Here is a 26,446-nt window from a genome sequence, read left to right on the forward strand (position 1 = left end):
GAGATATCAATCACATTTGTGATGGAGCATCCCATCCACCAAGATCCTAACCAGGCCCTAAAACGTTTTAGGAAAACTAGATTGCTGTTTGTAGTAAAGGTGAGGTTGTGCCTAACCACACGACCTTGCGTCGCTTTGCTTCACCTGATGTAGAAATGACAGCAGTCAGAATGTGCTCAGTCAGAGGGTGGATCCTAAGGCCTCGTAGGAAATGGAACATGATGAAGCTGCCTCTCTTTATTTGGCACAAAAGAGCTTGAGGTGGGTTTGTAAACACCACCAGTGAAGGGGAGAAGGTTCGACACAAGGGGAACATGGTCATAGGAGGCACTGACACAGAGTGACCAAGACAGGGTTGGGAGAGAGGAAGAGCTGAGTAAGACTGGGGTGAAGAGGAAAGCAGCATAAAGGGGTGAGAGAAGCCATGCTGTAGTAGAGTAAGGTGAAGGGTGTGCAGCCTTATAGTGTGGCCACAGGGGATACCGAGCTTGGATTAAGAGGGTAAAGAAAGGAGAATTTTACAGAATTTCCCTGACTCTTCTATAAGTTTGGTACCCAGCTTTTGTTCCTAAATACTCTGTGACTGGCAATAAACAGAAATGCACCCAGCTCCAGAATATTATGGGATCAGCGCCTGCAAACAGTGGCTGGATTAGCTTTGACAGCATTCAACACCCAATTAACCCATGTCAGCAGCAATGTGACCAAGTAACACAGAATTCAAGAAATACAACCACAAACAAGATCTAAATCCCTTTATTAGCATTCTACTGCTTGATGTACACCTAACATCCTCTTACCTGGCACCTTTTTTACCAATATTGTCCATGTTCTCCTCAAGAAACAGATTTCCTATCTTAAAGCAATTTACCACCTACTCCTAAAAATAGTTTCTACATTTTCCAGAGAGTAAGCCAAAGACTGTAGGATAAAGGTGGCCGCCAGCACGTTCTGGATTGCTGTTCAATTTTCCTGTGTTCTGTGGCCTCCTTTGATGTTTGTTGGATAACCTGTTGCCAGGTTACACCAGAGGATGACAAAGAATCATTTGGCTACTACTGGTTCCCTCCCAGCCCATAAACCTGATAAAATTGGGAATCAGCTTTTCTATAGTCAAAGGAGATAGTGGCAGCTGGAAAAGAAGTCTCTAAAAATGCACACTTTCTAGACACTAATAAAAGATCCCCGGTCGCTGTCGATAGAATCTGGCTCAACACATCGCCCTTTTCTCCGTGTCACTCTTCTGTTCCGGTGAAACTTGGCATAACATCGAAGTCCTAAGATAGAAAGAGAGAGCAGAATCATGAGAAAGCAAGTATCAGATCTCTAAATATAAGCACATATATTTCAATACATTTGCTAGAGTAATGTTAAAGTTTTCTTTTGTGCGCACTGTTAGCATGGTTCTCAAGTGGTAATGTGTACGATCCGAGATACTTGAACTGTCCTGGCTTTTTAACTCACCACACTTTGCTTCCCGGTGCCATATTATAGAAGTGCCGCGGAGGCGCAATGGGCGTTTGCACCCGCTTTGCATGCCCCCAGGGCACTTTTGTATTTTAGAAGAAGTTGCAGATGCTGTGCGTCCCCTTCTGTAATACCAATAGCGCTGGTACACAAAAAGCGTCAGCACTATCATCAGAGGGCGTTCCCTCATATGCATGGGGGCATGGCCCGATGCAAATGAGGGAATCCCTTTGCCTCTGCCCCCCTGATGGCAGCCCTCTGGAAGGGGGAGGGAGTCCCATTGACTCCCCAGACATCCCAATGCAGGCGGGTGCAGTTGCTCACTGCACTGACCTGCAAGGAGATATCTAATTCCCCTTCAATATTCCCGCCTGCACTGTGAAACACGGAGCGGCTTCAAAGCAGCAGTTTCGTTTTTCACATGAATGCGCTGTCCCCAGAGCAGCACGAGTTTGCAGCTGGTCTGGGGGCAGTGCATTCATCCTAATATAGCACATTTTAAAACGTGCCCCGGGTGCAAACAAGGAAAATACTCTGTGTCTGTGATACGGCTCCTGGTCTCTCTAGCACTGCCTATGTAATTTATAATTAGAGCTATAAAGAGATGTGACCTAGTGGCTGAGGTGCTGGCTTTGAAACCCAGAGACCTAGGCTCTAATCCTGGATTAGGCAGTAGAAAATAATTGTCTGCTTCCAGGTGAATTGGTCTAGCTCACTAAGTCTGAAGTTGAAAATATCTGCAACGTTTAAAAAGAAGTGCTCTCAATGAATGTCCCTTTTACAACCCCCAGGTATGCCGTGCAATATTAGAGTGCACTTGGGAGCTTCCAGGCCAAAGGATCAAGGTATGTCTTCAATGGTCAAGACATTAATAGTCAAATGTAGCCTGCCATATCACGATAACCAAGGGCATACTAAACCCACGTCAGATTTATGTGTTATTTGTGCAGAAATGAACTTCATTGGGTGTATCACCTGCAATATTGTATGTATGCAATGCATGTGGATTGTATAGCACTATCTTTCCAAATCTCTGATTATAATATGCATTTTCTGTTTAGTTTTTTAAGTAATATATTTTTATATTTACACTAAAACAGCCAAAAGTAAAATAAAAGATTATTTGGAAAAGTAGTACTGCACCCAAAAGAACCCACACCTTGCATCTTGCTACCCTCAAAGCACAGCCTTATATGCAGTGCCCTGCATTTACTATACTCCATAACCCTTGGGAGATGCTGCACTTTATCAACAAGCACTGGCAATGTTATTAGGCCTGGTTTATAAACTAAAAGTGACTCTTCAGTACTGATGACTTTAAGCCCTCAATAAGTCATCATACATGTACTATTACACTCATGCTTGCATTCATAGATTTATTCATCCACCGCTTACTCATTCTAGCATTCAACCACTTACTCTACTCATCTACAGTAAAACAGACACACAAACTGAGTGAACATATGCAGGATGAAATAAAAGAATAAAAGTAAAGCGAGTGGCCAGGTTGGACTACTTGGGAAGCTGTAGATTGCTCTAAAAAAGGAAATGAGGAAGGAAATAAATTAAAAGGACAAAATGGAAAACCAAATAACTAGCTCATCATCCCATGCATTGAAGGGCAATTATTTTTAGGCGATTGTCCACATTCTACTTGGTAAAATGCTGTGACTCACATGGCACAAGAGCCAATGGCAGAAATGGGCCAACCCATTGCCTCATATACTATGATGTTACGTGGAAAAGCAAAACGTGAATAATATTCAAAGAGATATAAGATGACTGACCAAAAGGTACTCAAAGTATACATGAAGGCGTATAGAATGTTTTTTCTATATTTGTTACTACAAGGGCTGGCAGACAAACACATCTCCTAGGCCTTCCTAATAGTGTGTAGAAGGGCTATAACAGTGCAAATCTTCAACCTCAAGGGTTTGCCAACCTACAATAAAATCCTTGCCTACTACAATTATCTGGGAGAAACCAAGTAACGCAAAACTATTATGTAACAAACTATTTGTTTACACGTTTTAAGACAGTGTAATCACAGGCGTATCAATTTAAATAAAGGCAGGCCTAATTCCTTTGTTGTAACTTTTCATAATAACCAGATTGTTGGACAGGCCACGTGAAGGGCCGCTCCCCCTCTGCCCGACCAGGCCCGAGCCCGGTCCCTCAAGTGTCACACACCACCACTTCACGCTTTCCGTCCCCTCCGGGACCCTTGCCTCTGAACATATCGACCTCGTGGGCCCGATCCCTCACTGGCCTGCGCGCCCAGCCTGGGCGCCATCTTGGACACTCCGCCACGAGGCCGCGTGGCCCCCGAACGACCCCAACCCTGGGCCTGGCCAGGCCTCAGACATCCCGGCACCATCATCCACCCAGGAGGTGAGCGGACTACTTGGCAGGTCAATGGGAGAAAGAGGTGTCGATGGTTCTCCCTCGCCAGGTGCCGCTCGCCCACCATCTCCCCGGGCGCTGGCTCCACCCCCCTGCTGGGTGTCTGGACCCCTTCATCCCGGACCCCCCCAACCTCCAAGGGCGAGGGTCCGGACATCAAAGAGGATCAGCCCTATAACTGGGGCAGCTCCAGAGCAGGAAGGCAGTTGTATCCTGGAGTCGAGAGACGCAGTGAAGAACTCATCCTTGACGGACTACTGGCGCTGCCGTAGCCCTGCCTTGCGAACCATCGTCCTGCCTGTTGGCGCTGCCGAAACCTTCGTAATCATCATCGTCGTCGGGACCTGCTGGCGTGGCCGCGGACCGTTTGTAACCACCATCTTCATCGGGACCTGCTGGCTCCGCCGCGGACCGTCGCTTCCTTCATCCATCTCGGGACCTGCTGGCTCCGCCGCGGCCCGATCATCTAGAACGCCGAGCTCGAGGATTGAGAGCTATTTTCATCTATTGGTAACAAGACTGTCCCGCTACCCTTTTCCCAATCCAGAGACCAGAATCGAGGGGACCCCTGAGTCCAGACCTCCTTGTATAATTTTACCGTAACTAAAGAATTGCTGATAAAGTATCGTTGAACCTTGTCCTGGTGTGGTGTCCGTCTGTGGGGGGGAAGTTACTTGTCTGTACGATCGCTGGAGACGGCTCTCCCCGGAGACCTCTCCCCTTGTCCTTGGCCGACCCTCCCGGTCCGTCTAACATTGGTGGCCAGCGGCGCGATCCGAATCACCGCATAATCGTACAGAGAGTAGCTCACCCCACGACGAAATCACGATGACAACTAAAGACAGCGGATCCACCGAGAAATTTCAAATGGAGAAATTGAACGAGTACAGCCATCGTGAACTAAAACAATTCTGCATCGAACTAGGTATCGCTACCACCGGTCTAAGTACCAAAGACGATTTTAAGCAGGCCTTAGAGTCCTGGGCAGAAACCGGGGCCGTGGAAACCACCGACCAAAATATCGCAGCAGTAGAAAAAAACACCACGGCACCCGAGGAGCAAAGAACGGGTCTCTCGCAAGACGAGATCCAGGAACGAGAGAAAACACGACTACACGAACTAGAAATGGCCCGGCTTAAAATGGAGGTTGAACTTAAACTGGCCGAACAAAAAATAAGCTTAGAGCACCTGCGTCTCCGAGAAGAAAGAGAGGAAAAACAGAGACAAAGGGAGCTCGAGGAAAAGAGGCTGGCGTATGAACATGAGCGCAAACTAGCGGAGATAGACTTACGCAAGCAGAACAGAGAATTAGGGGTGCCCGAGCAACCCCGCGACCCAGGGGCAACAGAGAAAAAGGTACACATCCCCAAGGATGTCGTCCGAGAATACTTCCGAGAGGACGACATCCAGCAATGGTTCAAGGCCTACGAAATCGCTATGACCGCCCACCGGATCGATCGAAGCGATTGGGGAGCCGGTCTCTGGGGGAGATTCCTCAATGAGGGCCGCGATGCCCTGCTACAGCTCCCGGACCATCAGATGACCTCCTATGACCACATGAAAGCTGCCCTCCTCACCCGCTATGGGCTCACACCCGAGATGTACCGTCAGAGGTTCCGAGACTGCACCCGCATCCCGGGTACAACTTGGGTGGACTACGTGAACTATTTTAGCCGAGCCTTCGAGGGCTGGATCAAAGGAAGCAATGTCACAACGTACGAACAACTCTTCAACCTCATGGTGTGGGAGCATCTATCAAACAATTGCTTCATTGAGCTCCGGCAGCACCTCCTCGACAGCAAATTGACTGATCCACGGCAGCTCGCAGCCGAGGCTGACCGGTGGGAAATCACCAGAGTGGGCCGAAATGGATCCTATGAACAGAACCGGAACAACAAAGGTCAGCACCGTCCCCGAGGAGGAGGAGGGGGCCAAGGGCGAGGAAGAGACAACGCTCCGGTCGCCCCCGCTACCAGCTCCACCCCCCCGGCCAACCGGGGCAGCACCCCGGCGCGACCGGGATACAGAGCCAATGTCACGTGTCACCGGTGCCAACGAGTCGGCCACTATGCAAACGACCCAAATTGCCTGCAGTACCAGAGCCCAAGACCCCGCCAAGTGGCCGCTGCTGCCCTAGGGGAAGAACAGATCTCCGAGGAGCAGGAAGAATACGAACAAGAGCATCAAGAATGGGAGCCAGCCGCCATGACTTTAGCATGCTTAGGGGGGAAAGACATGGTCCCGCGGGTCCCCCTACCCGCTAACACCCGGAAGTACAGCCAATGGGTGAGCATCAATGGACGCCGGGCCGAAGCCCTCCGTGACACCGGGGCCAGTGTAACAGCCGTCCGCTGTCACCTGGTGACCCCAGAACAGTTCATACCAAACATTCTCTGCCCTGTCCGTTCAGCCGATAACTCAGAAAGTCTGTGTCGGATGGCCTGCGTCCCTTTCGAATGGGGAGGGGTCTCCGGCATGTTGAAAGTAACGGTCCGAGATGATGCTCCCGTAGACTGTCTCCTGGGAAATGACCTTGAAAGCTCGCCCTGGGCAGCCGTAGAACGAAGAGAACACCTGGGGATGTTGGGCGTCCCGGACTGGGCGTGCGTCACCACCCGGTCCATGGCCGCCCGTGCCAATCCCCGACAAGAGGAACCCGAATGGCCGGCACCTCCTCCCCCGGTCGCCCCAGTCGAAGACACCGACCGTGCCGTCCCCCCAGAACCAGCTCAACCTCCGGACCTCGCTGGCCTCGACCAGTGGCATCAAGAGGGGGGACCCACACAGGAACAGTTTCGCCAAGAGCAAAAGACCTGTCCCTCCCTCGAGGGACTCCGCCAACAAGCCCTCGCCCAGAGCGCAGGGGATACCTCCGGAACACATTGGGTCTACTGGGACAATGATCTGCTATACAGTGAACAAAGGATCGCGGAGTTGGGGGCCAGCCGAGTGCTAGTGGTGCCCCTCCGTTTTAGAGACTTCTTGCTAAACCTAGCCCACGATGTCCCCCTGGCGGGACACCTGGGTCAGGATAAAACCTACAGCCGCCTAGTAACCCACTTCTTCTGGCCCAAAATGAGGAATGATGTTCTCCAGCATTGCCGATCTTGCCCCACGTGCCAAGCCAGTGGAAAGAGCGGCCGCAAACTAAAAGCCCCCCTGCAACCATTTCCCGTGGTCACCACCCCGTTCGAGAGGGTCGGGATAGACATTGTGGGGCCCCTGGACCCCCGTACAAAACAAGGACATCGGTTCATCCTGATACTAGTGGACCACGCCACCCGCTACCCTGAGGCTATTCCCCTGCGAACTGTGACAGCCCCGGTGGTCGGTCGGGCCCTGATGGGGATCTTCTCCCGTGTGGGCTTCCCCAGAGAAGTCGTCAGCGACAGGGGCACAAACTTTATTTCCAAATATATGAAGTCCCTCTGGCAACAGTGTGGGGTCACCTACCGATTCACGACCCCCTATCACCCTCAAGGAAACGGACTCGTTGAGCGGTTCAACCGCACGCTCAAAGGAATGATTGGGGGGTTGGAAGAGCCCCTCCGTCGCCAGTGGGATGTGCTGCTGCCGTGCCTCCTCTTCGCATATCGAGAGGTCCCCCAGAAGTCCCTCGGCTTCAGCCCGTTTGAGTTGTTGTATGGACACCCCGTACGGGGGCCTCTCAGTCTAGTCAAGGAAGGCTGGGAAATGCCCCCTCTAAAGAACCCCCCGGATGTCTTCAAATACCTCCTGACCCTCCGCAACCAGACCCGACGGTTCAGAGAACTGGCAAAAGCAAACCTGGAGGCCAGTCAAGAGGACATGAAAAAGTGGTATGACCAAAATGCCTCCTCCATCGAATTTGAACCCGGACAACAGGTATGGGTGATGTCCCCCACCGAGCCCTGCGCCCTGCAAGACAAGTGGACGGGGCCCTTCAAAGTAGTCGAACGTAAGGGTCCTGTCACCTATCTCATCGACATGGAATCTTCACGGAACCCCCTCCGAGTCCTCCACGCTAATAGGCTGAAACCCCACTTTGTGCGTTCAGAACTCAGCCTCCTGATGGCCACAGACAATGGAGCCGAAGAAGACTCCGAACCCCTTCCTGACCTCCTACGGACTCGGGAGAAAGATGGCTCCGTGGATGGGGTCCGACTCTCGGGAGCCCTCACCCTGGACCAACGCCAGGAATGTCGGGACCTTCTGTTGCAGTTCACCGACCTGTTTTCCCTCACCCCAGGTGTCACTTCCTGGTGTGTGCACGATGTGGACACGGGGGACAGCCCCCCTATCCGCCACCGGGCCTACCGCGTACCAGATCGGGTACGGGCTTGCATCCAGGAAGAAGTGACCAAAATGCTCACCCTCGGGGTCATTGAGCCCTCAGACAGCCCCTGGGCCAGCCCAGTAGTACTGGTCCCCAAAGCAGCCGCTCCCGGCACCACACCGGAACTCCGGTTCTGCGTCGACTACCAGGGCTTGAATGCGGTCACCAGGACGGACGCACACCCCATCCCCCGGGCAGATGAACTAATCGACCGCATGGGAGCTGCCCGCTACCTCAGCATTTTCGACCTGACGGCGGGCTACTGGCAGATCGGCCTCACACCCCGGGCCCAAGAACGATCTGCATTTTCCACTCCTGATGGCCATTATCATTTCAAGGTCATGCCCTTCGGCATGAAGAATGCCCCCGCAACATTTCAGCGGCTAGTCAACCAGGTCTTGGCCGGGCTCGAAGGATTCAGCGCCGCCTACCTAGACGACATCGCTGTGTACAGCCACCACTGGTCCGACCACCTCCACCACCTCCGAGCGGTGCTACAGGCCCTTCAGCAAGCTGGCCTCACGATCAAGGCCAGCAAATGCCAAATTGGTCAGGGGTCCGTAACCTACCTCGGACACCAGGTGGGAAGCGGCCTGGTGGCCCCCCTGCAGCTTAAGATTGCCGCCATCCAGTCCTGGCAGCCCCCCATCACCCAGACCGAGGTCCGCGCCTTTTTGGGACTCACGGGCTATTACAGACGGTTCGTGAAAGACTATGGTACCATAGTGGGGCCCCTCACGGAGCTCACGTCCAAAAATCAACCCAAGAAGGTCAACTGGACCCCAGATTGTCAAACAGCCTTCGAACAACTGAAGGCCGCCATGTGCTCCGCCCCTGCGCTCCAGGCCCCCGACTACAGCCGGGAATTCGTCGTACAGACGGATGCCTCCGACCACGGCATTGGGGCGGTCCTGTCTCAATTGAACACCGAAGGCCTTGATCAGCCAGTGGCCTTCATCAGCAGGCGACTCCTGCCTCGAGAACAACGATGGAGCACCATCGAGAGGGAGGCCTTCGCCGTGGTATGGGCCCTCAAAAAGCTCCGGCCCTACCTCTTTGGCACCCACTTCCGGGTGCAGACCGACCATCGACCCCTGCAGTGGCTGATGCAGATGCGGGGGGAAAACCCAAAGCTACTACGTTGGTCCACCTCCCTACAAGGGATGGACTTCACTGTTGAACACCGGCCTGGGCCAGACCACGCCAACGCAGATGGCCTGTCCCGGTTTTTCCGCCTCGACGAGGAGAGTCCCCAAGAGGATGGGTGACTCTCCCCGCCTTCAGCTGGGGGGGACGCATGTTGGACAGGCCACGTGAAGGGCCGCTCCCCCTCTGCCCGACCAGGCCCGAGCCCGGTCCCTCAAGTGTCACACACCACCACTTCACGCTTTCCGTCCCCTCCGGGACCCTTGCCTCTGAACATATCGACCTCGTGGGCCCGATCCCTCACTGGCCCGCGCGCCCAGCCTGGGCGCCATCTTGGACACTCCGCCACGAGGCCGCGTGGCCCCCGAACGACCCCAACCCTGGGCCTGGCCAGGCCTCAGACATCCCGGCACCATCATCCACCCAGGAGGTGAGCGGACTACTTGGCAGGTCAATGGGAGAAAGAGGTGTCGATGGTTCTCCCTCGCCAGGTGCCGCTCGCCCACCATCTCCCCGGGCGCTGGCTCCACCCCCCTGCTGGGTGTCTGGACCCCTTCATCCCGGACCCCCCCAACCTCCAAGGGCGAGGGTCCGGACATCAAAGAGGATCAGCCCTATAACTGGGGCAGCTCCAGAGCAGGAAGGCAGTTGTATCCTGGAGTCGAGAGACGCAGTGAAGAACTCATCCTTGACGGACTACTGGCGCTGCCGTAGCCCTGCCTTGCGAACCATCGTCCTGCCTGTTGGCGCTGCCGAAACCTTCGTAATCATCATCGTCGTCGGGACCTGCTGGCGTGGCCGCGGACCGTTTGTAACCACCATCTTCATCGGGACCTGCTGGCTCCGCCGCGGACCGTCGCTTCCTTCATCCATCTCGGGACCTGCTGGCTCCGCCGCGGCCCGATCATCTAGAACGCCGAGCTCGAGGATTGAGAGCTATTTTCATCTATTGGTAACAAGACTGTCCCGCTACCCTTTTCCCAATCCAGAGACCAGAATCGAGGGGACCCCTGAGTCCAGACCTCCTTGTATAATTTTACCGTAACTAAAGAATTGCTGATAAAGTATCGTTGAACCTTGTCCTGGTGTGGTGTCCGTCTGTGGGGGGGAAGTTACTTGTCTGTACGATCGCTGGAGACGGCTCTCCCCGGAGACCTCTCCCCTTGTCCTCGGCTGACCCTCCCGGTCCGTCTAACACAGATCAAGCCTGTTGCATCTGACATACCTTTTCCAATGAACCAATCAAGCCCACTGCATTTGCCACTAACTTGTCACCATAAGCAACTGAGTCATTCTGTATTGTGTATAGGATGGCAACTATCAGACATACATAAATTCACAAATATATGCACAATTACATTTGACCAAACAATATATAACCCGTCTAAATAGAATCTAAGAAGAATTATCACATTGCATATCTTTAACTCCAAGTGTCTGTCAGAGGAAATAACCAACATCAAAACCCTTGCCTATTACAGAAATCTGAGAGATTCCATATTACAACATATCTTTCAACAGGATTTAACACAGTGTAATGACGATCCACCCGTAAATGACTATAGCTTTAACAAATGCTCTTCACAGTAAATTGGTCAGGCCTACTGCCTCTGCCATAACCATTCATAATACACTGATCACATCTATGGTATCTGACATTTTTGCCAATGAATGAAGCAGTCACATAGGCTTTATTATTGGTTTGTCATCATAACCAACTCAGGCAATCCTGAAATCTACAGACACTTTCTTTCAAGGCAACCCGCAGGAATGCAGGCAGAAGTGAAATATACACAAAATGACAGTTGGCAAAACAATATACATTGTAATAATCAACCACTCATTAGAGGGTTGACAACGATCACCAGAGTGCAAAACGTCTACCCACTGGGTTTGTGAGAGAGATAAACCATAGGGGAAAACAAGCTGAACACCCTTGACTACTACAGTAATCAGTAAAAAACCAAGCAACACAAAAACTGTCTGCAGGCTTTAACACATTATAACAACAATCCACCCTTGAAGGACTATTGACTTTAATATGTAAGTCTACAATAATGAAGCCAGATCAACTTCATTTGTCGTAAAAGTTTATATTAAAATGATTAGGCCTCTACTTTGATCATTGGCTAGTAACCAAAACAATATACAGCCCTTCTTAAAACTACACAACAAGGATTCTCAATGGTCACATCTTATACAACAAGGGTTTATCAAATGGTGTAACCAGCACAAAAACCCTTGCCTACTATGGTACTTGAGGCATTCTAAGTGTTAATGCAGTGTAATGACCACACTAACATGCCTACTGTCTTTAACATGTTTTCACAATAAATACACCAGACCTACTGCATTTATGGTGACTTTTCATAATGAAAAGATCAGTCTTATTGCTTTGATCACTGGCTTAGCACCATAACCAACTGAGCCCTGCAGTATTGACATATGTGTTTCCACAGTGCCACACATTCATTACTCTTTTTCAGCAGAAGCACACAGGTTCAGCCCAATCAAAATCTGTGCTCAAGGAAATCAACATCTGGAAGGAGCCAAAGTCTCTCAGTAATGCTTTTTAAATGTCTTTTCTTTTTGATTAAATAAAGTCTTGCAACAGCTGCACGGTCAACACAGACCTAATAAAGGTATGACAGTTCTGCAGAGAGGCACTGGCTGTGCCTGCTCCAGGTATGACAGCGATATTGAAAAGTGAGGGTGCTGACACACTAAAGTAGAAAAGCCCTTCCGTGGGATTGCTGGTAATGTAGATTACAAAAGGGAAACAGTAACAGCTGGGGTGAAAACCCTCCACTCCCTTATGTAAAGCTTGTGAACACTGTGTCCATCACATTGAGGGGGAGATGAGGCATCTAAGGTACTGGTCCTTCTGTAGGAAAGCAGTCTTGGCTCTTGACGTAGGCCCTACTTGAGTACGTAGGGGTAGAATATGATGGAGGTGGATGGCAAACATGTAAGTGGGACCCTACTAGACCGCACACTCTATGATTAGTTTTTACTTTACACCATTTTCATTACACTTATTTACAAGCTGGGATGTGGGGAGCTGCAGTAATTTTCAAACAATAAGTCAATTTTTGTCAAGTTTGGTTAGTGGTATTGGAACCTAGGTCTGCAGCTATCAAGATCAAAGTGAGTACATTTGAAAAAAGAAAGATTAAAAGCTGCATCTCATATTGCGATAAAGGATGCAGGTATGTCAGTGAATCATATGCTACCTGTACTTCTATTCCCTTGTCCAATAGAGAAATGGGCCTTCCAACATTCAACAGACTACTCAACTTTCATTGGTTCCACCCCATTACTTTAACTGATCATATTTCACTGCCACTACTTCAAATGGCATCACTGAGACACCCCATCACTTGGACTAAAGTATCTGCTCGCTGAGTATTAATGTAAGCGTAACTTAGCAATATGGTTAAACAAGTTAATTATGTATTTAATTGCTTTTGTTTCATTTAGGCTTCAATTAGGGTAGGTGTGTATCGCTTTAATTTAGTTTAGGGGTAGGTTTAAAGTTGACATTGGGCCAGGATAAGGTTAATTTTAATTTAGAATTACATGTAATTTGCTATACAAATGTATATGTATTAGAGTACATATACATTTATGGACAAAATATAAATAGCATATATTCTATTAGATTTATATTTCGGCGGACATGATATCCATAACCATTGTGACGGAGTAACCTGTCCATCAAGATCTAAATCAGACCCTTAGTTTAACTGAATGTAATAGAATTTCATTTAGGGTTACATTAGTGTTAGCATGAGAGGTAGCATGAAGTTGCTTACTTTTTTTAGCAAAATTGAATTTACATTGATTTATTTCCCTTTATATCTAATGTTAGTATTGATGTCATTTGATTGATGTCTTTATTATATCGTTTTGGGATTTTGATTGGGATTAAACCAAGGCTACTTAGCTTCTTTTTTTAAATAAAATGATTTAATGTTGGGTTGATGTTATGTTTAGCATTAGGATTAGGGATCCGTGTTGAAGTAATTTTATGTTGTAGTGATGGATCAAATGAAAAGTCATTACCGTGTTGGGGACAGTGGGCTGAAGTAGTGGTAGGTCAAAATGATTGTGATGTAGTGATGGCATGAGGAAGTACTGGTAGTTAAAGCAATGACAGAGAACTGGCATAATATTTTTTTAACGAAAATGTAAGTAAATGCAGACACATTTCCCAAAATGATGTCTGATAGTCAGGTCCATCAAGATAAAAGCGGTGGCAGGAAAGTATGAACTGAAAAATGGAGGACTCTAAGCACAATCCTTACATTCTCTTAAAAAAATATAAAAGTACAGAGGGCTGTCCTATACTGGTGTTCGACTTTCCCACGCCAAACCATATCAAAAACACAACATAAGTGATCCTGACTGCACACTTGACCCCAGCTGACACCCTCCCACCAAAGAAAAGATATTTGGCAATTACAACAGAAACCCTCTCCTCTCAGAGCAGAACCAGAGAAAAGGCTATTTCTGAAATCTGAAGTGTTGCTCTGCTCAGTGTGGTTCAATCACTCTTTTCCCCTGGCCTGTGGGAAGCTGCGGAGGAGAAGGGAACATTCAAAATGACCATTTAAAAGTTTGAACTCGACGTGAATCTGTGCCTCGACTACTTCTGGTCCCAGCCTGAGCGCCGCCATTGTGGGCGGTGGCGTGTATCGGGACTGTGGATGAAGCATGGACTGAAGCGTTAGAGGAAGCATGAGCAGGGTAAATGCAGTGAAAACCTGTTTTCCACTAACCTCCAAAATTAGATTTTCTACCATGTGGAGTGTTTACTGCTATCAGTTCAAACCAAAAAACAGATAGCCTAATTTTAGTTACTGTTGCCTCTTTCCCCCAAAATAACCTATTTGGTTGTTTAATATGGAAACCTTGGCCTTTATGTTATGTTGCACCAGAAGGATTATCACAGCCTATGCTATTATCTCTAACACTGGGTGATTGGAAGAAATCTATGCTATTTCCACTAATCCGCACTCCCTTTTAGATCTTTATCGCCTTTCCACTCATTCCTACCTCCTGAGTCCCTTTCCTGTCACATCCCCACATCCAGCCGCTAAGATGCCCCTGACTTCAGCCCTTCCTTTGGTCGCACTAGTAAGTTCTGAAGAGGAGCGCCCCTGCATCTTCTATATCTTTCAATCATACGGTTAGTCATTAGTTTGATTAATTGAAAGACTCTTCACTTCTTTAACTGGCCATGACCCACTGAAGTCTTTTGGAAATAATAAACACAACTGGTGTTAAAATTAGGCCTGGGTGAAATTTTAATTATGCTGGAGTATTCGGAGTAATTTTTTTGCAAAAATCCTTCCGTAGGAGCACAGGACAACACGCTGAGAAGTCGCGAGCGGCTGCTGGCTGCTACTCTTTGTGTTCTGTCGCATTTAGAGCTATTTGCTCAGCGGAAAATGCAGTCTCGCGTCCATTTTGGATGAGAGGGTGCACATTGCACTAAGAAAGTAGCACTAAATGCTGGATTATGCTCCTTCCACGTAATTCTGCATAATTTCCTGTTAATTACATGTATTTACGCTTGAGAAAATTAAGCGAGTTACGCACAGCCCCCAGTTGAAATGTGTGGAAAGAACCTAAAGGGCATTTGTTGTGAGGGGTAACTCACCTTCGGCGCACATGCAATCATCATAGCACTTGTTGTTCAGGCCTCGGTTGTGTGGTTTGCAGATGTGTTCCCGCAAGTCACAGCAAAAGCCTGTGAAGGAAACAAAGAACATTGCACTAGTGTTCAAGGAAGAACAGATACGTGACTTTAGAAAAGTAATACATCCGGGACTTCGGGCCAGATGATCAATAGGTACTGCTTTAGGAGGATACGCACTGTGTAGCAGTGTCAGTTCAAGAAAAGATGCTGTATGTTGCAATCACTGCAGTGTTTTATTGGCCTGACAAAATTAGCACAATAAGGGGATACAGCTTTAGCTTTTAAGCCCATAGGAGCCCCCTATTTAGAAGGAATGGGCGAACAACGTAATGTTTATCACCAAGCAAGAGTGTAATATACATTAACAAAGGCTTAGTGGCACTCACGCCTGAGGTCTTACAAACCAAGGTAAGTCTACCACGGAAAAACCCAGGAACACAAGCTCACTCATCATCCAAGTGTTGGAATGTCTTTGCACGAGTACCTGCCGGAGAGCACATTTCCAGCAAAATGACCTCACTCAGCAAATTGCTTGGAATGTATAACTGGTCAAACTGGTCAATGTAGGTTTATCTGAAATTCCTTTGCCTGGGTTCTTTTTGTTAGACTGCATGCTAGATTTCTGCATTTACTAATAAATGCGGACTTTGATATAACCATTACAACAAGCACACACACACACACACACACAACCAAATTAATATCACAAAGCATTATGATACTGATGACTAAATTCAAACAATCAGAAAACAGACGTTGGTCTCTAATAGAATTCACAAAAAAAAGCCACAAGTAACCCAAACGCCAAAAACGCTGCAAGGCCACACCAATTCTTCACAAAGTGCAATACAAATCACCTTACCATACCATACCATACCATGTTTTGTGGGATTGCATAAGAAAGTTGCCTTTAACATTGTCAGAAACATACAGTGGGACATCAGGAAGTGTGCAATATACCTCCATGGCTGGGTACTGTCTGTGCTATGAATCATGTGTTGGCTTCCATAGCGGTGGAGGGACTCAGATATGCAGAAGCTCAGCAGCAGAATTTTATAAGGGAGTATAGTGTAGTGCTGGATGTTGTCTTTAACGGTTTTTGCAGTGGCGGCTCCTCTGCTAAGGCGGAGGAGCATCGCCCCACTACTCAAATAAAAAAATAATGACAATAACGTATCGTTATTATCATTTTATTTTTCCTATTGCAGTCAGTGGCTCTGTTTCATGTGTGCAAGGCTGGCCAGAGCAGGGGAGGAGTGGTTTGCACTCCCTAAGTGCGCATGACTGTTTGGCTGGCACTCTTGGGCCGGCCAAACAGTTCATGCGCACTTTGTATGTTCCTCACTAGGTTCTAATGCACAGCCTGGTAGGGCACATGGACTGGCTCCTGTCACCATCTGAGCGCAACTGACCGGTAGTGGCTCCAAGCTCCCGCTCGCCCAGCACTCCTTGACATTGCTCTATTGCCCTGCGGATCCAAATATCGACAAAGACTGCAGGCTACACGTGGGACTACTAAATCCTGCCTGCAATCCGTGCAGTTTCCATCTAAATCCTGTAACTCCACAATTAATGTATGATGGTTGCTCAATTCACTGCACCATCAAGAGCCCCGAGCCCGATCTGAGAACGCGGACAACTTATAGTGGACACGTAACCTACTCTGAGCTATAGAGCCCGCTCATCCGAGGCGTACTATTGTTTTACTCAGGCATAATCTTGTTCAGTCCTGATGATGATCCCATTGTAATCAGAGCGCGGGATCGAAACGTCGACCTTTTTAAAGTAGTCATACAGCTAACCAATGTGTATTATTTTCTGTATGGACTACACTGGCAAACACTTCAACACTGATCTAAAAAGTGTCCAGTTTGCTCACTCCTCTTTTGCCAGAAAATTTTCCTTCCTTCTCACCAAACTATTTTTCCTTCTCCACTGTGTTTCCTTTTCGAGTATGGTACAGGACTGTGCCCTACGTTTATGAATTGTTGTTCATGTATTGAGAAGTTATAATTCCATGATTGTTTTCAAAATAAACCCCTTGTCTGGCTGGACATGGATAAATGTATAGCAGCCTACTATGGTCTATATATCATTGTCTTATATCTTTGAAACTGCTTAGGACCTTTGTTTTCCGTAATTGACTTTTACCCTTGGTCCACAGCTACCTTTAGGGTCCCCCTTGTTTTCTTTAAAAACTTGAGCGCCGCACCACGGCACTCAGACCAATCACAACGCTGCAGTGCATCATTGTGATTGGCTTAGGGGAGCCCGGGAGCCCGGGTGCTACCTGCTGCTTCCAGCTGCTGGGACTGGCGACAGGAAAAAAGAAGATAAAGAGGACAGGGAGAGGTGGCGGCTGGCCGTTCCCAGGTAAGCGCTACTGTTTTTTTGTACTAAAACATCAACAACACAAATAAGCTTTTGAAAAACAGTCTTCTTAAAACTGTATCTGCTTACCTTGGAGGCAGTCAAGGTGATGGTCACACGGCTCATCCTCAGGCACTGTTGTCCCATTCCCACCTTCAAAGTTTTTAAAATTGTTTTTATCTAGAGAAAATGGGTCACAGTTAAGTTACAGTTTGGTCAAGGTTGACGGATGGGCAGATGGCACAGAGAGGCATGAGGCAGAGGCTGAGATGTGAAGGATGATCCATGTCACAGAGGTAATAATGTCCAGTAACCCAATCGCCCTGGTACCAGTAATGACGAATTTAGGGATCTTTCTAAATTACCTTTCCTCTTTGCTGAGGGCCAAACATCGGGCTTCATGTCTTCATAATCTGTCCAGTCGAATAACATCATATCCAGAGTGGGCATCACTTCACCGTGCTTTGTGCGAACCTGCATGGAATAAATAGGAGTGTCAGAGGGTGCCTAGGCGTGTCTGTGGGAACATGGAAGGAATCCATCTTCCTAACAGCATGCCTCTGGTGATGCTGTGATACTATTTTGCATTGCAAATACAAATCTATGAAGAGTGATGTTCATGTTAAGCTAGCCATAGTTAATGTAGGCCTCAGTTTAAATAACTCTCTATGGGGCATATTATCAAGGGATTTATCTCCGCTTTTTTGGCTTTAAAAGCCAAGAAAGCGGAGATAAAATGATCTCCCTATTACCTAGCTGTTGCTAACACCAGTTAGCGACAGCTAGTAGGAGATAGCGACCATCTTGGGCCCCGCTTTGCATGTCAGAAAAATGTATCACTAATGACATGCAAAGTGGGCGTGCCAAGATGTCAGCGACTGGAAACAGTCGCTAAAATCGCTATCTCCTATTACCAACTTTTGGAGATATTCGCGCTAAGCGTTAATATCTCCAAAAGCTAACACCTGCCCAGGAGCAGTTCTTAGCCATGTTATCCAATGGGAGGTGGATAACATGGCTAAAAGCATTAGCTCGGTAATGCCTGAATATTGCTGATTTTTCAGCGATATTCATGCATTGCGGCCGATTTTTATCGCATTTGCGATAAACCTTGGTAATACCAAGGTTTATCTGCGATAAAAATCGCCGCAGCTCGGCGATAATTTTTTTGCGCTAACCAAGCAATAGCGAGAATTATCGCTATTGCTTGGTTATATGCCCCTTTGTTCTTTCTCTCATTTCAGGAGCCAAGCTGCAGTAGATTGAGTTAATTACAAATGTTACAAATGTTTTTGTTTCTGAGAGAATCGTTAGCTGTGTGCGTTCCACAGAGAAGGAATACTGAATTTCCACACCTGTGCCTGGGACATGCTGACTGCAAACTATCATCTTGCTATGAGATATCTCCTGAAGGCCACGCAGGAGAAAATGTCCATTGTGTGATGTCTGGGAATGAGGCTGAAACTGCTTTACTGTAAAATGTTCAATCCTGATTGGTCTCCTTTCTATGGAAACTGTGAGGAGTGTTGCATCTTTTAGAGAATTGTGTGAGTTAATTTTGCATTGCTGAGCTAGTAAAATTCTGATGCCCTTTTCCATTCTCTTGAAGCTAGAGACATTATTTGCTTCTACTCAAAGAATTAGACTCCTGAGCCAATCCATTCTTACTTACTTGACTGAATCTTCATTTGGTTCTCCCTTTTTTGAGGCTGTACCTGCTGACGCCTCCTGCTTTACTGCAGTCACACATTTTCCTGATGTGCTTTAGCCTAGTACAGTGCTTCCCAAGCTTTTTAGAACCACAACCCACTCTTTAGCCCAACACACGTTTGTGACCCACCTAGATTCAATGTAACTAAAGCATTGTGTGGTAGTGCATGCCATTTACAGACAGCACATTTTCCATTGAAATGCTCAGCAAATTTGCACAGAAATATAGTTTTAACAATAAGCCTATACTGCACACAAATGGTAATGTGTGTAAATTTGGGTTAAGTGAATATCCATTTGTGCATCACCAAGTAAAGTGTTTGGATTTGTTGTGAGACAATTAAAATCTTTTTTTCCATCACATATCAGAACTACAAAAAAGATGTGCTTCATTTTTGCTTTCAAACTGCTGAATGTGTGCAGTTCATTTCCAGGTACTTACATTTTGCTGTGTGTTATGACCAAATGACATCCTACGGCCTTTTCTTTCACACTTCATGTACCCCAGCAAAATTGCCACGTAATTCACTTAATTTTCTTTCACTAAACTGCAAAGTGAGAGGAGCTTTTGAACACTAATCCCCATCTTAAACAAGCATTTGCAATGCAATAGGTCTCGCAGCATTAAAGTTTGAGGTATTGGCATTGTGTATGACAATGCGTTGCATAACATTTTTAGCAAACTTTGAATTGGTGAGCAGTTTGAGTGTGTGCAAGAGTATGCTGTTGCTCACAGCTGTTATTATTCACACAGCTCTAATGATGCACCTCACCACAGGGCTGACGCAGTTATTATTCACAAAGCTCTGATGATGCACCTCAGGCACGGGCTCACAGCTGTTATTATTCACACAGGTCTGATGATGCACCTCACGCACGGAGCTAACGCAGTTATTATTCACACAGCTCTGATGATGCACCTCAGGCACGGGCTCACAGCTGTTATTATTCACACAGCTCTGATGATGCACCTCCAGCACGGGCTCACAGCTGTCATTATTCACACAGCTCTGATGATGCACCTTAGGCACGGGCTCACAGCTGTTATTATTAACACAGCTCTAATGATGCACCTCACGCACGGGGCTGACGCAGTTATTATTCACAAAGCTCTGATGATGCACCTTATGGACGTGTTAACATCTGTTATTATTCACGCAGCTCTAATGATGCAACTCACGCACGGGGCTGACACAGTTATTATTCACAAAGCTCTGATGATGCACCTCAGGCACGGGCTCACAGCTGTTATTATTCACACAGGTCTGATGATGCACCTCACGCACGGGGCTGACGCAGTTATTATTCACACAGCTCTGATGATGCACCTCACGCATGGGCTCACAGCTGTTATTATTCACACAGCTGTGATGATGCACCTCACGCACAGGGCTGACGCAGTGCCAAGGCAGTGCAGCATCTTCGCTTGCTGCGCTGCATGAACTCTTTGCAAATATACCCCTAGTTAAGTATGCTGCGAGGATTATTTGCGAACATCGCCTAAGGCACCATTAATTTGTCAGCTGTTTAAACTTGAGTCTTGGTAAAGTTCTGTGTGCCTGGTGGAAGCGTGCACTGACGGCTGGTGGTGTGTGTGCATGGTAAAAGCGTGCACTTGTGGCTGGTGGCGTGTGTCGGATGAATGCGTGCATTGACGGCTGGTGGTATGTATGTGTGCTTGGTGAAATTGTGCGCTGGTGGTGTTTGTGCCCGGTGAAAGCGTGCACTGATGACTGATGGTGTCTGTGGTTGGTGAAAGTGTGCACTGATGATGTGGTTCTGTGTGTGGCTGTATGTGTTGTTGTGTGTGTGTGTGTGTGGTTGTGTGTGTGGTTATGTGTGTTGTTGTGGTTGTGTGTGTAGTTGAGTGTGTGTGGTTATGTGTGTTGTGTTTGTGGTGGTGTGTGTTGTTGTGTGTGTGTGTGTTGTTGAGCGTGTGTAGTTGTGTGTGTGTGTGGGGGGGGGGCGTCCAAAAGTACAGCTACACCAGGAGACCTACAATAGACGCAAAGAGACAGAAGGGGTCAGAGAGAGGGAGATCATACGGTGGTGCAGAAGAGAACACAATGCGACATGGGACACACATGGTAAAAGTGACGAAGAAGAGACAGGGACATCTTGGTATACAGACTGGCAGAGAGTAGACACTCAGAATAGAGACACAACAGGGTTCGGACACAGGGAATACAATCAGAGGACCAGCAGAGGACAGACTATAGCAGAACAGAGTTACAAACCTGATGACATCTTGACAGAAATAGAAATGCCAATTTAAAGCGGTGCACGTACTACAGTAAGTGGTTGAGTCCCCAATATATACTACATACATGCAGTTAGATCCACTCCCTTTCACAATAGATTAGGCCAAGGCCCTTAAACATTGAAGTGCCACGCAATGTTCAAGTTTGGGGAACTGAAACCATTCTATTTGTTAAAAATGCAATATCAATAGCAGGAATGAATAGGGAACTAAAATTTTCTGCAAAGGAAGCGCTTGAAATAGCCTTCTTAAAGTGCCAGTAAAATCCTGAGCTCTTACTGCGGTCACAGAGTTTTTGCTGTGAGGAATCGAGCCGGCCATGGTAATTTTCGCCCGATTCCGTTTTTTGTCTGTGAGTGGAGCAGGAGGTGTCTGTGGACGCCGGTAATGAGCGCCGTTGTGTCACAGCAAGGCACCAAGCTCCGAGGGGCCACAAGCTGTTCTGAGTTTGCATCTGAGCTCCTATCTGGACAGAGAGGACGGCGGAACGAGACGGGAGAAGCCCAGAGTTGCTGACACGGAGGAGGACGCTACGGCGCGCGCACTCCTGAAAACGAAACCTATGATGGGGGCGGGACTTCCATCTTGTGCGCGAAGCCCACACCCACAAATGCCTGGCCCAAGGAGCAGTGGTGAAGCGGGGCTCCCATGCCCGAGGGAGAGCCCCGCGGAGGCTGCAGATCTCTGGAGTGGCGGTAAGTGGCCTTACTTGTAGGGGGGCCGGCAGGGGGGGGGTGCGCTCGTGTGTGTGTGTGTGTGTGTGTGTGTGTGTGTGTGTGTGTGTGTATGTATGTATGTGTGCGACGGCGGGGGCCTTGGTGCACTCGTGTGTGTGTGTGTGTGTGCGCGCGTGTGTGTGTTTGTGTATGTGCGTGTGTGTGTGTGTGTATGTGTCCAGGGATGTGCGGGCGCTCGGGGGAATTGTCAGGAGAAGAGGTGCGGCGTAGACAGAGTGTGAGGCGAGGTGGGGGAGGGGTGGGTCTGGGGTGGGTACAGTATAGTGGGCAAAGGAGAGAGCGGGTGAGGGTGAGGCACTGGGCGGCATGCGAAGGGGGGCAAGAGTGCCGGGATAGTGGGCAATTGAAGAACATCAGCGAGGTGAAGAGTGGGGTGGCATAGCGAGTGCTGAGCAGGGCTGCTGCGGAAGGGACATGAAAATGGCAGAAAGGGGCTTCAAAAGATGGGAGGGGGCGCTGGGATCCTTGGATTGCTTGCCCAGGACGGTGGGGGGCAGACATGGCGCTATTGGGAGTTGGGTCCAGGGGGGGAGATAGAGGGGCAGCTGCAGGGGGTTAAGCGCTGTCGGGTGATCGCGGAGCAGCACAATGGTGCATTAACACTGGCTTCGGCGGGGCGGGGTGGGGGGGTTTAATTACGCTATTGGTGGCTTCATTTTTTAAAATTACCTTCGTTATGCAGGGGGAGCAGGGGGAGGGGGTTGCGGAGGCCGAGTGTGCGGAGAGTGATGCGCAGGAAGAGGGGGGATCGGCTTCGGGACATTAGCATGGGTCCTGCTAGCTGATGGGGCAAAGGAACAGGCGAAGAACGGGAAGCGCGCAGAGTGGGTAATGCTGGTAAAATTTTAAAAGAATGGGGGGCCTAGCAAAGACTGAGCATGGCTGTGGCGGAAGGGAGAAGAAGTGTGTTAGTCAATTCCCACAAGATTAGCGGAGTAGCAACGGCACAAGGGGCCCGTTTCCAGGAGAGTTTTTGAGAGGTGCGCATCTGTCGGCGGGGGGGGGGGGCGGCTCTCGAATTGGTGGGGCTCTGTTTTCGGAGGAAGGACTCGGGTGGAGACAAAAGGTGGATGTGTGTGTGTCTGTGTGTATGTATGCGCATGCGTGTGTGTGTCTGCGTGTATGCGCATGCGTGTGTGGTGTTTGGAGCTTCCCAGGAGACAGCAGCTGAGCGCGTGGCCCGCTCAGATCGCCTCCTTGAAGAGGCAATGCGCGCGGCCAGGTGCTGTCTCCTGGGAAGCACACCCAGTGACAAAAGATCTCTGGCGAGACAGCGCTTACGTGCTGTTATGCCACAAGACCTAAAAATGAGGAGTGGAAACATAGCCTGACATTTGACCTCTGTCTCTGAAGCACAGCAAATGTGCCAAGATAAATACTAAACTAAAAGGTAACTTTATTTATCGCATGGACTTTCCTGACCCAGCATATTAGGGAATCTTCCCTTCAAGGATGCTGAATTTACTTGATTTGCTTATGACAACTTTAAACAGTCTGTCTTTGTATTTAGTACTTTGAATTATACTGGCGCATGCACTTATAGGATCATTGATTTATGACTCATTTTGAAAGTTTTGAGTTGTAATTTAACTAATCTGATAATAAACTTCATGGTTATGCAGATCTACTACTCTCTGTCAACAGTGTAAGGCCTAATGTTCTTCACTGTCATTGATGCATTGTTGATTTTTTGATGTTATACCTCAGCCAGGATTAAAGGTCCATCCACGCAAGTACAGCTTGGATTTGCACCAAAAATCTGTATGATGCAAATCACATTCCTGCTGCTGCACCTACCTACACCTGTGAGCGATCACTGACTCAAGCAGGTACAGCAAGAGCGAGGGCATTACCCAGCCCTCCCAAAGCACTGCCAATGCAAACCAGACCATATCCCACCTGATCTGATTGGGCATTCGAGGGACCAGGGTGAGGTGCCTGCAGTTTGTGCCTCTTAAAAGGGATCTTAATTCTCACTCGCATGTTTGTTTCTGTTTCATGCCAATATTGTATTCACCATCCTCTCCATGTTTAAATATTCATCTTGTTGCCTGCCAGTTAGTTTAAATTATTTTATTTTACTATCTAGTTTGCATGCCTTGTACTTCATCCATCCAGCAAAACTTCACTGTACAACTCGCCCTCTGAGCTCACTGCAGATAACATCATTCCCTGCAGCTCTCTCTCACAGCACTCTGCAGCTGACTCCCCCGGTGTTCTACAGATCTTCATTCCAAACTGCAGCTTACTTTTCCAGACCCTACAAATCACCAGCTCTCCCTGCCGGAATCCTAAAGAATCTCCTTTTCCACGCCCGCTTATTACCATTATCCATACTACCCTTCTGTAACCAGCAGCTCCTTTTCCCAGCCACCTACATTTTAACCCATGCACTGTTTTTCCAGGGAGTTCCTGTTGTTCTGGTAGAAAGAGGGAGATTTTTTGTTTAGGAATACAGGATACTGTCTTCCTAACTCTTATACACCATGTCCAGGTACCCTTTACCCCTGTATATTGGATCTTCGGCTGGATGAACCCAAACCTAACAAGCATTTGCAATGCAATAGGTCTCGCATTAGGAAAGTTTGAGCTATAGGTATTGTAAATAACACATTTTTTATTTATGTGTTGGTTTTGAAAATAGCGAAATTAATAGCTTTGTCATTTACAATGCCAATAGTTTTAACTTTCACAAACGTGACACCTATAGCATTTGTAATGCAATATGTGTTGTATTTACATGACTTAGATGTATTAATATTACAAATAACAATGGCTTTTATTTTTTTTTAATAATGAATACTTAAATAAAAGTTATTGTAATTTATAATGGCACTAGCTTAAACTTTTGTAAATAACTTTTGGGAAGAGTATGTTCAGTGTATTTTATTGTGATGAAAATCCAAGAACAGAAGTGAAATATTAACATTTTTTTGTGACATTTGTAATAAAGCTTGAAACATTGAGAGAACATATTAGAACCAGTTGTTGTTGAATGGTTGCACAGAGTGATGCTGTGGCGTTCAGTGGTGCTGAGTGATGCTGTGGGCTTCAGTGATGCTGAGTGATGCTGTGGCCTTCAGTGGTCCTGAGTGATGCTGTGGTGTTCAGTGGTGCTGTGGCGTTGAGTGGTGCTGAGTGATGCTGTGGCGTTGAGTGATGCTGTGGCATTGAGTGATGCTGTGGCATTGAGTGATGCTGTGGTGTTGAGTAATGCTGTGACGTTGAGTGATGCTGTGGCATTGAGGGATGCTGTGCGCCGAGTGGTGCTGTGCCATTGAGTGGTGCTGTGGCATTGAGTGGTGCTGTGGCGTTGAGGGGTGCTGTGGCGTTGAGGGGTGCTGTGGCATTCAGTGGTGCTGAGTGATGCTGTGGCGTTGAGTGATGCTGTTGCATTGAGTGATGCTGTGGCAATGAGTGGTGCTGTGGTATTGAGTGGTGCTGTGGTGTTGAGTGGTGCTGTGGTGTTGAGTGGTTCTGTGGCGTTTAATGGTGCTGTGGCATTGAGTGGCGCTGAGTGATGCTGTGGCGCTGAGTGATGCTGTGGAGTTGAGTGGTGTTGTGGTGTTGAGTGGTGCTGTGGTACTGAGTGGTTCTGTGGCATTGAGTGGTGCTGTGGCAATGAGTGGTGCTGTGGTATTGAGTGGTGCTGTGGTGTTGAGTGGTGCTGTGGTGTTGAGTGGTTCTGTGGCGTTTAATGGTGCTGTGGCATTGAGTGGCGCTGAGTGATGCTGTGGCGCTGAGTGATGCTGTGGAGTTGAGTGGTGTTGTGGTGTTGAGTGGTGCTGTGGTACTGAGTGGTTCTGTGGCATTGAGTGGTGCTGTGGGGTTGAGTGGTGCTGAGTGATGCTGTGGCGTTGAGTGATGCTGTGGCATTGAGTGATGGTGTGGCGTTAAGTGATGCTGTGGCATTGAGGGATGCTGTGTGCTGAGTGGTGCTGTGGTGTTGAGTGGTGCTGTGGCGTTGAGTGATGCTGTGGCATTGAGTGATGCTGTGGCGTTGAGTGATGCTGTGGCGTTGAGTGGTGATGTGGTGTTGAGTGGTGATGTGGTGTTGAGTGGTGCTGTGGTGTTGAGTGGTGCTGTGGTGTTGAGTGGTGCTGTGGCGTTGAGTGATGCTGTGGCATTGAGTGATGCTGTGGCGTTGAGTGATGCTGTGGCGTTGAGTGGTGATGTGGTGTTGAGTGGTGATGTGGTGTTGAGTGGTGCTGTGGTGTTGAGTGGTGCTGTGGTGTTGAGTGGTTCTTTGGTGTTAAGTGGTGCTGTGGCGTTGAGTAGTGCTGAGTGATGCTGTGGCGTTGAGTGATGCTGTGGCGTTGAGTGATGCTGTGGTG

At 48.2% G+C, this 26,446-nt stretch overlaps 1 protein-coding gene across 1 annotated transcript in view; it reads right to left on the reverse strand.

Annotated features, from left to right (window-relative positions):
- Window positions 1-740: 740 nt before the first annotated feature.
- Window positions 741-26,446, reverse strand: part of DRAXIN (dorsal inhibitory axon guidance protein) — a 189,132-nt gene continuing 163,426 nt past the window's right edge. Inside the window, exons 4-7 of the mRNA XM_086920039.1 lie at window positions 17,771-17,879; window positions 17,496-17,585; window positions 14,997-15,086; window positions 741-1,277 (exon numbers count right to left, since the gene is read on the reverse strand). Of these exons, the coding sequence (XP_086776165.1) occupies window positions 1,165-1,277; window positions 14,997-15,086; window positions 17,496-17,585; window positions 17,771-17,879 (402 nt within the window). The 3' untranslated portion in view covers window positions 741-1,164. The remainder of the gene's footprint in view (window positions 1,278-14,996; window positions 15,087-17,495; window positions 17,586-17,770; window positions 17,880-26,446) is intronic.

Source organism: Lissotriton vulgaris, chromosome 5, assembly GCF_964263255.1.
Source record: "Lissotriton vulgaris chromosome 5, aLisVul1.2, whole genome shotgun sequence".
NCBI lineage: Eukaryota > Metazoa > Chordata > Amphibia > Caudata > Salamandridae > Lissotriton > Lissotriton vulgaris.